This window comes from Danio aesculapii, chromosome 19 (genome assembly GCF_903798145.1).
Source record: "Danio aesculapii chromosome 19, fDanAes4.1, whole genome shotgun sequence".
Taxonomy (NCBI): Eukaryota; Metazoa; Chordata; class Actinopteri; order Cypriniformes; family Danionidae; genus Danio; species Danio aesculapii.
The window spans coordinates 2,354,658-2,368,388 of NC_079453.1; the positions used below are offsets into that span (position 1 = coordinate 2,354,658).

Here is a 13,731-nt window from a genome sequence, read left to right on the forward strand (position 1 = left end):
TATTTTATATGATCATGCTTGCCATTTTCTACATACAAATCTAAATAAATGGGTTTATTTTGTGTTAGATTTCTGATTTTTTCATGTTTTTAAGTTTAACCTAACACGTACAACTATAAAAGTAAGTTGAAATTTAAGTTAATTTTAAAAGTGCTTTGCTGACATGATGTTTTGCAGTGTATATATATTGCTTATCCTGTGCAAACTAGCCGAAATCATTTTAATATATCTCCACAAGTCATTTTAAAGATAGTTAAATAAAGAAAAAAATGTATGAATCCTTTCTGAACAACTCAAGACTGTTCATTCTTGTTGTTCACCACTAGAGGCCAGCAGAGTCCTTGTCTAATAATCAGTATTGCAGATTCTTTTCAACTCTTCAGTCTCTCAAATTGACTCTGGTATAAGGTCCCACTTGATAAACTCAAAAACACCTTAAGAAATTACACTGAATTAATCTTTATTTCTAATGTAAAGATTTGTAAATCTGGCAACAGGTCAGGGTAAAAAAATGGTTCCTTCCTGTTCAGTTTATTATCTGACCTCTGTATAAAACACCATGTTAAACACGAGGCATCTGTATACATCACCCTTACTGTGTGTGTGTGTGTGTGTTTGTGTTTGACACAGTATTTTTGTTTTGACAGCAAGTAAAGATGATTAGAAAACGTAGAAATGAAGACCTAATTTACACACACTGATCATTACACTCTTAAAATGCTGTTATTTCAGCCCTAAATTGGATAAAATGTTTACAAACCATTGGGTTAAAGCTGGGTTATAATAAATTAAAGACCCACTAAAATGCATCATTATTTCAGCCTAAATTTGGATACAATATCTACACACAATTCAATCATTGTTTTAAAGTCAGGTCATAATAAACTTATTTGTAAGCCAGCAGTTGGTTTAGTCCATTTTTTATTGTCCAAAACTGGGTTAAAAAAACACACAGCATTTGTATATTTAGTATCATGAAGATTGATAGATTTCAGCAAACCACACAACAACAGATTTTCATCAAGTGTTCATAATATATTTATTTTCAGTATCTCTAAGAATGTGCATTTATGAAACAGTGCCGCTGCTATTATATAAACCAAGAAAGAAGAGAAATAATCAACTTTAAAAACTTTCCCCAGTGATGGGTTGCGGCTGGAAGGGCATCCGCTGTGTAAAACATGTGCTGGATAAGTTGGTGGTTCATTCCGCTGTGGCGACCCCGGATTAATAAAGGGACTAAGCCGAAAAGAAAATGAATGAATGAACTTTAAAAACTAAGAATAAAATATTGCATTAGACAAAAACTAAGTCTTAAATGCTAAATATAGTGTATTTTTGTTCACTGTAAAAAATGCAGGGTTCCACACAATTCATTCATGTTGTCCCAATACAAATCGATTATGTCAACTTAATAATTTTAACAAATTTATGTGCATTGAACTTTAAAAAATTAAGTTGTCCCAGTGAAATCTCAAGAGTTGTGTTGTGTCAGCTTATTTTAAATTAGTTTGAACAAGCAAAAAAAAGTTTTTTGAGTGTTCCTTCTTGCTAAAATAATAATTATGATCATTTTTATTAATATTATTTCAACACAACTAATTTCTTCATTAACAAAGACATAACAGGATTCACATTTTATAATTTAAATATAATTAAAATGAAAAATAATTTTAAAGATTATTTAGATACACTAACACAGATAAAGCTGTTCTTTACTTTGTGTGTGCACTCAAAAAATGACTTTTAATGCTTGTTCAAGCTACTCACTTAAAATGAGTTGAAACAACACAATTCCTTAAGGTTTTTTTGTGACAACTTAATTATTTTAGGTTTCATCCACTCAAATTTGTAAAACGATTAAGTTAACTTAGTTGATTTGTGTTGGGACAACATGAAGACATTGTGTGGAACCCAGTATTTTTTGACAGCGAGTGTTTGCAAATTCACTTGTCAGTCTTACATCAGTCAAACTGACTAAAATATTAAGTTAAATCTGTATAACTTAAAATATTTGGTTTAAACCTTAATAACTTATTAAACATAAGTTTAATACATATAAATAGATGTATTAACATATAAATAGATTTTTTTGTTTTGACTTTTTGTCATTACGTTTTACAGTGTATGCGTGTGTGTATGTGTGTGTGCGTGTGTGTGTGTGTGTGAACTCTAGTGACCCTCCTCATGAGCACAGCAGCGGGTGTTTTTGTCGGAGGAGGCGGGCAGGATCTCGGCAGATCTCATTCTCCTTCTGCCGGTGTTTTCTACGGGTGTGTGTGTGTGTGTCGGTATACGCACATTATCTTTCATATCTAATGTGAGGGATCGATTTAGTCTCTTTTAATCGCGTTTTCTGCCTCTCTAATGGAGTGACCGCAGATGCGCGGATCTGGAACCCGTTATCCCGGACAGAGACACGCTTTGTTCGGCCAGTAAAGAAAAACAATCACGTCTACAAGCAAAATGAACGACCCGGAGAAAGAGAATAAATCTGATGAAGACTCGGAGTCTCTGGAGGAAGAAGAAGAGGTCGACCCGAGGATTCAGGTATGAGCTAGAAATCAATCCGAGAATTCACAACGACAATGAGGTTTAAAGCGGATTAAAACGAAAGCTGAGGGGATTCCTATAGGCTCCACTATCATAGTAAATAACCTTGACGAAACCTGAACTGAAGTTAACCTGCACGAGCTGTTAAACTTATTCTGCAAAACTCGATCATATCTTGTCGTGTACATTAATACTAATCCTATATTATGCTTGTTCAGATTGTCATAAAAGTAGCTGCTGTTTGATTTGATGAGGGGAACCCCAGATCGTGACATCATCTATTATAATCTGTTACATTGTTTCATTGTTTGTGTCATTGACAATCTGATACATGTTTACTTTGACGTCATATTTAGAACTCGGTTTCCTCTGGTAAAGAAACAATTGATCTCACGTGCACTGCTTGCAGGATTCAGTGTCGTTTCTGTAGGGCAAGTTGGTTTTACACTCGCACATTCAGACTTTCCCCTTCTTAATCTCATTTCAGACAAGTATTAGTTACGAACTCTGGTAACACTTTAGTTTAGGTCACAATTCACAGTATTAACAAACCATTAACTAACACTTCTAGCTCAATAAACTTACTAAGTAACCGTTTATTAATAGTTAGTAGGATTTGGGTAAGATTATGGATGTAGAAATAGATCATAACTACTAATAAACAAGTAATATCTTAATAATAGGCAGGTAATAAGCCAGTGGTTAATTGCATGAATTGTGACCTGAACTAAAGTGCTAAAGTGTTACCTGAATTCTAAATAGCGAACTCATATTAGCAGTCAATGACTATTAAAGACTATTAAGTTACTTTAATAGTGCTAATGTTGTTTTGAAGTCATACTTACATGCAATTTCTGAGTATTCAAAGTAGAGTGGTAAACAGTGCAGGGAGGATATATCTAATCTGTATTAGCCTTTTTAAATGATGCTTTACTATTTTAAAGTACGAATCTGCGAATATTAAACCAGCTTTATCTCAATCATGAATATAATCTCCATTGGAAGGTTCGAAAGCATAAAAAACAAATGTATTTATGTATATATGTGTGTGTGTATTAAAGCAAAAGTGCACGTTTATATCAAAACATAATGTTATTAAATTCTAATATATTTAATTATTGCATGCTAAGAAATGTTGGGTTGTGTTAACCCAACACTGGGTCAAATATGGACAATCCCAACAGTTAATTAAAAAAATTACACTTAATTTTAATTTTTTTAAATTAAGCAACATTGGGTTGTTCATATTTGACCCAATGCTCAATACAACCAACATTCAGTGACCCAGTGTTCATATAGATGTATTTATGTGTGTATTAAAGCAAAATATCATGTTTGTACCAAAACATAACATTATTAAATAGTAATTTTATATAATTATATGGACTCTAAACATGTATGGGTTGTGTTAAACCAATGCATGAGTCAAATATGAACAAACCCAACAGTTGGTTTAAAAAATGACATTTAATTATAAATTAAAAAATGAAACCAGTATTGGTTTGTCCATATTTGATCTAACGTTGCATTTTAACAATCCAACATTTTTAGAGTGTGGTATAAAATAGTGTATTATTGTATCATATTTAAGGGTGTCACGGTGGCTCAGTGGTTAGTACTGTTGCCTTACAGCAAGAAGGTTGCTGGATCGAGACCCGGCTGAGTCAGTTGGCATTTCTGTGTGGAATATGCATGTTCTCCCCATGTTGGCGTGGGTTTCCTCTGGGTGCTCCGGTTTCCCCCATTGTCCAAACACATGCGCTATAGGGGAATTGATTAACTAAATTGAGTGTGTTTGTGAATGCGAGATTGTATGTGTGTTTCCCAGTACTGGGTTGCAGCTGGAAGTGGATCTGTTGCGCAAAACTAATGCTGGATAAGTTGGCGGTTCATTCCGCTGTGGCGATCCCTGATTAATAAGGGACTGAGCTGAATAAAAATAAATTTTATAGTATAATATTTAACATAAATATGAGATCAAATTTTTGCAAACTAAATTCCATCGTCCAGGAAAATCACCAAAATAGACATGAATCAAATAAAAAAAGACATTTTATAATGCAAATACATGCACATTTTAAATGACAAATAACAAAATAAATAAATAAGGTTACTGGCATCAAAAGCTTTAAAGGGACAGTTCACCCAAAATTGAAAATTCACACACATTTTATCATTTTCCCAGTGCTGGGTTGCGGCTGGAAGGGCATTCGCTGTGTAAAACATACGCTGTTTAAGTTGGCGGTTCATTCCGCTGTGGTGACCCCGGATTAATAAAGGGATTGAGCCGAAAAGTAAATGAATGAATTTGCTTATCATCAGTTGGTTCCAAACCTGTTTGAGTTTTTTTCTTCTGTTCAACACGAAAGAAGATATTTTGAAGAATGATGCAAATAGATAGTCTCTAAAATACATAGTAGAAAAAAAAAAAAAACAGGTTTGGGTCTGAATTTCTACGGGTTTCCAAAATACGTCCAAATTTTTCAAACTAACGTAGAGGGAAAGTAAACATTGCCATATTTTTCAATATTGGGTGACCTATCCCTTTAAGATCCATTGAACATTTTCATAAAACAAAAGATTAGGGGAACTAAAATGGTTCTTGTGGCTCAGTGGTTAGCACTGACAGCAAGAAGGTCGCTGGTTCGAGCCCAGGCTGGGTCATTTGGCATTTCTGTGTGGAGTTTGCATGTTTTCCCCCATGTTGGTGTGGGTTTTCTCTGGTTTCCCCTACAGTCCAAACACATGCGCTATAGGGGAATTGAATAAACTAGTGTATGAGTGTGTGTGTGCATGTGAGTCTGTATGGGTGTATCCCAGTACTGGGTTGCAGCTGGAAAGGCATCCGCTGTGTAAAACATATGCTGGATAAGTTGGCGGTTCATTCCGCTGTGGCGACCCCTGATTAATAAAGGGACTAAGTTGAAGGAAGATGATTAACTAAAATGGTTCTTCTATGGCATCACTGTAGAAACTCTTTTAGTTCTCATATAGCAATAAGAGCTTAATATCCTGATATTTTATCTTCCTAAATGCTTCTTTTATCATTCAAATCATCTTTTTTTTGCATCTTTTGCTTTAAAAGTGCACTTAAGAACGTTCTTTACAATAAAACAAGGCATTTCTCCTGATAAGAGAGTAACCCTGTGCTAAAGACTGTGCTAGCTGTGCTAGATGAACTGGTTTTTCATCCTCCACCCATGAAGGAAAATAAACGCATGATCTCGAAATGAAAACAACATCTGTGTGTCATCAGCGTGAGGCTAACATCGGAGCAGGAGTCTGCATTTGAGCTTCATTTTAGCATTGGGTTACATCAATAACACTTTCCAGATGTTGTTGCATTGACATCTAACTGCAATCTCTACTGCTTAATCTCTGCACAGGGAGAGCTGGAGAAACTGAACCAGTCCACAGATAACATCAACCAGTGGGAGACAGAACTGGAGGTGAGCTTTTCGCATGCTTGCTTTGTGCTCTTGCTTGTTTCTGCTGAAAATGTTTGCAGGCGGAATTCCACAGTGGAAAAAGAGCTCAGCCCCGCCCACCATCCACCACTGACCAATAGGAAGTTAGTCCTGCATGTGACTGACAGGTCTATATCTGTAGAGCAGACAGAGGAAATGTGGAATTCCTGCTCTGAAAGCCACAACAGCTTAAGGACTAGTTTAGGAAAATGCTTGTCATTCCAATCCCTGGAGGCTTTCCTTCTTCACTGGAATACAAACAGGAGGAGTACATTTCCAGTGGTTAAGCTGGCACAAGAAATGTTCATTTCCATGTGTTGTTTTAGCTAACTTATAATATCCTTTAACAGATTTTGCATAGGGGTGAAGCGGTGGCGCAGTGGGTAGAAAATAAAAAAATAAATATTAGAGTGATTTCTGAAGGGTCATGAGACTGAAGACTGGAGTAATGAAGCTGAAAATTCATCTTTAAAATCACTGGAATAAAGTATTGAGTTTAATTATAAACTACTTTTGAACAGTTATTTCATAGAGCGATAACATTTCACAATTTTACATTGTGTACTGTATTTCTGATGAAATAAATGCAGCCTTACTGAGCAGGAGAAGCTTATTTGAAAACCTTTAAAAATCCTACTTTTGACCGCTAGTGTGTATAAAAGCACAACATAAAGTCATTTAAACTTCAACTAAAATTAAAATAATTTAAAAACTACATAAGTTTTATGTATATTAATATTAAAATATTAATAAAAAGTGTCTAGATTGAGTAAAACTGATATATTTTACTAACATAAAATGAGTTAATTAGTTTTTATTAGTGTGTAATCTCAATAAGTATTTAATATTATTTCTATATTACAGAATTTTAATACTACATTAAAAAGGTTTATATTAAATTCATTTTTATTCAGTTTTAGATTAAATAAAATCCCAAATTAGGCATTCTTGTGCTTAAACTTATTTTATTTAACTGCCTATGCAACATTAGTGACTTTAGTCTTTAATTTATACATTTAAAATCTAATATTTTGTTCTTTTTTAGTTAGCAAAAATATGTTCATAGTTTCAGCATGAGTCTGTGAATATAACCGGCGTCTAATTGTAAAAATGTATTACAAACGTATTAACGTTAAACAACAAAAGTAAGTCCGAGGCACTCGAAAAATGTGGAAAAAATATTAAAAAGGCTTATTAATAATTTATCCACATTTATCAAGTGTCTTGGACTTTCTTTTGTTGTTTATTCTGATGAATCCCTTACAGAAAGAGCACCGACACATTAATTAAGCTACCCCTAAACACTTTATGTTTGATTTTGGATGTATTAATTGGATGTTTTGTAATCAGACTTGATAGAAACAGTCTGCAGAAACACTTTGATTGACATTCTCCCTTTGTACGTGTCATCAGAGGGGGAAAGCCCCGCCCACTAGTGACCATCTCTCCCTCATTAGCATAGGACGGTAGTCTTGTTTCTGAATCTTGTTTCTGACACACAGGCATTTGTAGCTCCGCCCTCTTCTACAAAGAGCACAATCTCATTTGAATTTAAAGCGACAGTCACCAAAATTAGGATCAAAGCCTAAAAGGGTCAGTTTCAGAGAGTTGTAAAACATTATTAGTGTGGTATTTTGAGCTGAAACGCTCTGGAGACATGATACTTATTTTACATCTTGTAAAAAGGGCATAATCGGTCATCTATAAAGCCTAATATCAGATTAGATTAGACTATTTCTCCCTTCTCACTGCTGTATTTTATTTTATTTAAGAAATATTACGAATGCTCACCCACATTATACTCTATTTGGCCTGTGATGGTCAGGAATAAACTAGGAAGTGTCAGTCTATCAGAGGAAGTCTAAATCCCTGTGGCGTGCATGTTCTCACTGAGGTCCTGTGTGGAAGGATGTAGGTGTCAGTGTCTTTATATTTATCATCAGAACAACCAAACCCACCCGACAACAGATTCATCACCGACCGAACACGATAAACACACCGATCAAACTCCTTTCGTGCAACAAACACCACTCTTTGCTTCTGCTGAGGAGGAGTTTGTGTCTAGAAAGCAGCCTGCAGATTCTTTCTTAACCCTGTTAAATGCTGAATCGAGTTAGCTGAAGCAGCGCTTTTCAGAGAGCAACAAAAGGCGGATTATCGAAGCGTTTCATTGCTGTGAAACTGAAAGATGGACGCACATAATTCAGAGATTCCTGAGCGTACAGTTCATGCTGCCTGGATATGATGAGCCTTTCAGTGCACTGAGATTCATTCAGACTCAATGTACAGTAACTCACTTCTGACCACTTTGCAACACAAACACAAGACAATTCAGCCATTGGTGGCTTTTATTTGATATTTATGCAGCTGGATGTAATATATTATCCAAAATGCATCTAAATACTATGATTGACCTCAGACAGCACGGTTAATCTTTGCTTAATGGACACAAACATGCATTTATATTCATTATTAATGTAGTTTATTAGGAAAACAAAGTTGTGGTCAAGGAATAGTTCACCCAAAAGTGAATATTGACTCACTCAAAGGCCATCTGAGATGTTGATGAGTTTGTTTCTTCATCTTGGGAAGTTTTAGCATTTCATCATTCGCTCTCCAATGAATCTTCTGCAGTGAATTTGTGCATCCATCAGAATAAGAGTCCAAAAAGCTAGTAAAAGCACAAACAATCTCCATAAAAGTCCATCAACTAATATCTCGCAAGCAAGATGTGCCTTTTCTAAACATTTAAAAAATTTAATTAAAATAAATGAAGACTCCTCTGATATAGCTTTAACACAAACCTAAACATACGATATAAATACTGAAGATTCACACTGACTGAATCATTTGAATCAGGAAGTTGTTCATTCGAGTCTTAACCAGACTGGATGATTGGAATCAGCAAACCATAATCTAGAGAGTTGCTCTGAGCAGATTATTTGAATCGATGAATAATTAATTGGAGATTCAGTTTGACTGAATCACTTGAATCAGTGAATAATTAACCGTATACCCACTCTGGGCAGATTATTTGAATCAATGAATAATTTATTAGAGATTTACTCTGATTGAATCATTTGAATCAGTGACTCATTAAATTGAGACTCACTTTGACCAGATTTTTTAAATTAATGAATTATTAACTCGAGACTCACTCTGACAGAAATATTTGAATCAATGAATCATTAACCAGAAGCACGCTCTGAACAGATTATTTGAATCAATGAATCATTTACTAGACATGTGCTCTGATTGAATAATTTGAATCAGTGAATCGTTAACTGGAGCCTCATTTTAACTGGATCATCTGAATCAGCGAAACATTAACTGGAGGTTTGCTCTGACCAAATAATCTGAATCATTAATTGAAGATTCGCTCTGATCAAATTATTTGAATCAATAAATCGGTAACTTGAGAGCCACTCTGACCAAATTATTTGAATCAATGGATCATTTACTAGAGATTCCCTCTGACTGGATCATTTGAATCAATGAATCATTAATCCACACCTGCCACCACTCCCGTGTTTCCAGGGAGTCTCCCGTATTTCAGATCCATCTTTTTTGGTATAGTCTATAACACCCCTGGATTGCCTGAAGGCTTGCTCTGAGCAATTTGAATCAGGAAATCATTAACTGGAAACTCACTATTACTGAATCATTAAAATCAGTGATCACTCTGACCAGATTATTTGAATCAATGAATCATTTGCTAGAGATTTACTCTGATTGGATCATTTGAATCAGTGAATCATAAACTGAAGACCCGCTTTGACCAGATTATTTGAATCGACCATTAATTGAAGTCTTGTTTTGATGGTAAATTGTGATCAGTGAATCATTTACTGGCTCTGACTGGACCATTTGAATCAGGAAATCATTAACTGGAATTACTGAATCATTAGAATCATAAACTGGAGACACACTCTGACCAGATTATTTGAATCAGTGAATCATTTACTGGAGATTCACTCTGATCAGATTATTTGAATCAGTGAATCAAATTATCAGAGTCCAGATCACTTGAATCTATGAATCATTAATTGAAGTCTGTTCAGATGGTAAAATTGTAATCAGTGAATCATTTGAATTAGAAAATCATTACCTGGAAACTCACTATTACTGAGTCATTTGAATCAGTGAATCATAAACTGGAAGATCACTCTGAATCAGTGAGGTGTGGACTCAAGAACAGAATAAGTGGCATCAGTCCAATTCATACATCCCTACACATATTTTAAAATGAATGATTCCTCATTGTCCATTAGAATTTTGAGCACTGATTTTAAGTTTACAAATCCCAAAATGTGCCTCTGGTTGTTCAGGACTCCCGGCAGAAGTTTCGTGCTGTCCTGGTGGAGGCAACAGTCAAGCTGGACGAGCAGGTAAAGAAGATCGGCAAAGCTGTGGAAGAATCAAAACCATACTGGGAGGCCAGAAGAGCAGCCCGACAGGTCAGATCATCACACGTAATCCATCCACGTTGCATGGTTTCTTTTATTATACCTCAATAATTGTGTTGTTTCAGCTTATTTTAAATAAGTAGCTTGAGCAAACAACAAACATGATTTTTTTGAGTGCTGTCAGCCGGATAGAGATCAGGGTTATGTAATGCAGGTCTGTCTGTGGTGATGGAGGATTGTTGAACAGCAGGAAACAGCTGATGACCGGTTCAAGAGGGCATTCAGAGACGCACGCACACACACACACACACACACACACACACACACACATACAAACACTTCACACACACACATTTACTGACTCCAACATCTGAGACCGTCCATACGGAAATACAAGCGACTATAAACGCGAATGGAAACTATGTGCAAATGTGCCGTAGCATGTCTAGAGCTGGGCTGTGTGTCAAATATATACACAACACTTTTGCTAGTGAACATTGATTTTTAATTCATACAGTGTCTTTATTTAGACTTTTATTTGTCTCTGCAAAAAATAACAGCTATCATACACCTGCACCATAACTGTTATTCAGTTTAACAACAGCTTAACTAGCAAGAAATTCAGTAACACTTTACAACAAGGTTGCATTAGTTAATGTATTTACTATTATGAACAATCAATAAACAATATATTTAATAGAGTATTAATTAATGTTAGTTAATGAAAATACAGTTGTTAGTTCATGTTAACCAACAGTGCATTAACTAATGTCAACAAGCATGAATTTAGATTTTAATAATGCATTGGTAAACATTGAACTATGATTAATAAATAGTGTACAATTATTGTTCATATTTAATACCTGTTACTAAATACACTATATATATATATATATTTAATAACTAATGAAACCCTACACTGTAAACCCTAATGTTGTCTTTACTTAAACATTTAAGTAAAGTTGACTGAACAAAACTTAAAATTTTGCATTTTGGTCCTATCACTTAAAATATGAGTTAATTCAACTTATGTACCATAAAAATGCAAAAACTTAAGTTAAATGAGCTCAAAATCATAATTAATCCTTTAATTATAGGTCATTTTCACAAATGTAGTCTTGACTGTAAAATTCTAATATGTGCAACCTTTTAAGTGCAAGGCCTTTTTTTAAATCACAAAACAAATGGCTTCAGGGATAATTATTCATCATAATGTGAATAAATGGCTGCTTATTTATTTTTTTATTTATTTAATAGTATTTAATAGTATTTATTTTTCATAGTATATTACACACACTGAAAACCCTAATAAGTTGACTGAACTAAATTAATTGAGTAAACTCGTTGCCTCAGTTTAATTGAGTAATGTAGTCTCCCAAAACTTGCATATTTAAGTTTGTTGAACTGAACAATTTAAGTATAGTCTACAAAACCGGCAAGTTAAATAAAATTAAATATGCAAGTTTTGGGGGACTCCATTACTCAATTAAATTGAGGCAACGAGTTTACTCAATTAATTTAGTTCAGTAGACAGCTTTCCCGCTGTTACCAGTTTGTTCGGTAGCTCGCCATGTAAGGATGGTTTTAGAAAGCAGGTAAAACAAAAATAGAAGCCAAAAAATAAAATAAACAAGTAAATAACAGGGTGAGAATGTGGTAAGATCTGAAAATGTGGTAAAAATCAGGCAAGGGCTTTTCGTTTTCTGGATTGCTTTTGAAAACACTCGGTTGTGTTTAGGGAGGGGGGTGGGCGGGTCAGTCGGTGCTTTTGAAAACACTATCGGTTGGGTTTAGGGGTGGATCAGTCGATCAGTAAGTCAGTCGACAGCGGCCTCTGGTGGATATACGCGGTAACAGCAGGCGTGAACGCCACTCTGAGATCTCAAAAAGCCTACACAGCGGCCTCTAGTGGATTTGTGAAAACAAAAACTGCTAAAAAAGCGTAGCTCCTGGGACGTATTCGGCGCTCTCCAGAAATGTATATAGGGGCACGTAATCAGATTGAGCCTGGGTTGAAATAAAGCATTATTTAAAATGAAATAAAAAAATCACGCTGCTTCACATTGTAAAGCTGCACAAACTCTAATAGTTGTAAACCATCGCTTAACATTAATTATAACACGATCAAAGAAAGTACGATGTTCTCTGAAATTTGAGACATGCTTGGACCAGTTTAACTTGCCATAATCACATGACCATCTTCCACATCAAACACAAAAAACAGCCTGTCCTGTCAGAGCCTCAATAATGAATGACCTGCAGTCCAGTGTACTGAGGCACGCTAATATGTTTGTAAACAGGCCTCAGCACTTTCCATAGATAGAAACAGCTTTGGAGAGAAGCCTGAACATGACGCTCTGCTGTAACATATACTGATGCATAAAGCAACCGCAACACCTTAGCATGAAGAGGCAATTATTACCGGCGTAATCTGCAATATGAAGGAGCATCTGTCTGCAGTGTCATGTGAATGTGTGTGTATGAGGATAGATTTGAGATGACTGCTGCTTTCAGTCATGAAATTCTCATTATCACCTTGTGACCGTCATAAATCAACACAAATGTCGTGCTCAGATGCTCCCTAAAGAGCTTTTTATATCCAGCAGGTGACTGTGGTGAGAGTTCTGCTCAGCTTCTGGCTGTTACTCTTATTATAATCCAATAGAAGTGCAATGAGCTTAATTATGATCAGAAATATTGACAGAAATATCCATGTGTTCATGCTTTACAGAGATCATTTTTAATGTAGTCTTGTAAAGATTGCTTTATTTGATCAGAACATTCAGTAAAACCTTAATATTGTGAAATATTAGTATACAGTATGAAAGATGAAAGTTTGTTTTCACATAATATATACATGTGGAGTGTATATGTATTGATATATTTATATATACACACACACATACTATACATAACATAAGAAATATACAAAAAAAAAATACATTTACATTTATATAGAAATATTCATATATCTAAATACACTCACCGGCCACTTTATTAGGTACACCTGTCCAACTGCTCGTTAACGTAAATCTTTGGACAGGTGTACCTAATAAAGTGGCCGGTGAGTGTATTTAGATATATGAATATGAAGAACCTTTTAGTAAGTTGATTTGCTGCTCAATGAACATTTATTATTATCATCATCAATGCTAAAAACATCCGTGCTGCTTCATTTTTATGTGCAAACGGATGGATTTCAAGATTCTTTTACAAATATATATATATATATATATATATATATATATATATATATATATATATATATATATATATATATATATATATATATACACACACACATA

The 13,731-nt window shown here is 34.8% G+C and overlaps 1 protein-coding gene across 1 annotated transcript in view; it reads left to right on the plus strand.

Annotated features, from left to right (window-relative positions):
* Positions 1 to 2,209: 2,209 nt before the first annotated feature.
* sh3bp5a (SH3-domain binding protein 5a (BTK-associated)) overlaps positions 2,210 to 13,731 on the plus strand; it is a 38,412-nt gene continuing 26,890 nt past the window's right edge. The window contains exons 1-3 of the mRNA XM_056479734.1: positions 2,210 to 2,550; positions 5,940 to 6,002; positions 10,349 to 10,477. Coding sequence (XP_056335709.1) covers positions 2,467 to 2,550; positions 5,940 to 6,002; positions 10,349 to 10,477 — 276 coding nt within the window. The 5' untranslated portion in view covers positions 2,210 to 2,466. The remainder of the gene's footprint in view (positions 2,551 to 5,939; positions 6,003 to 10,348; positions 10,478 to 13,731) is intronic.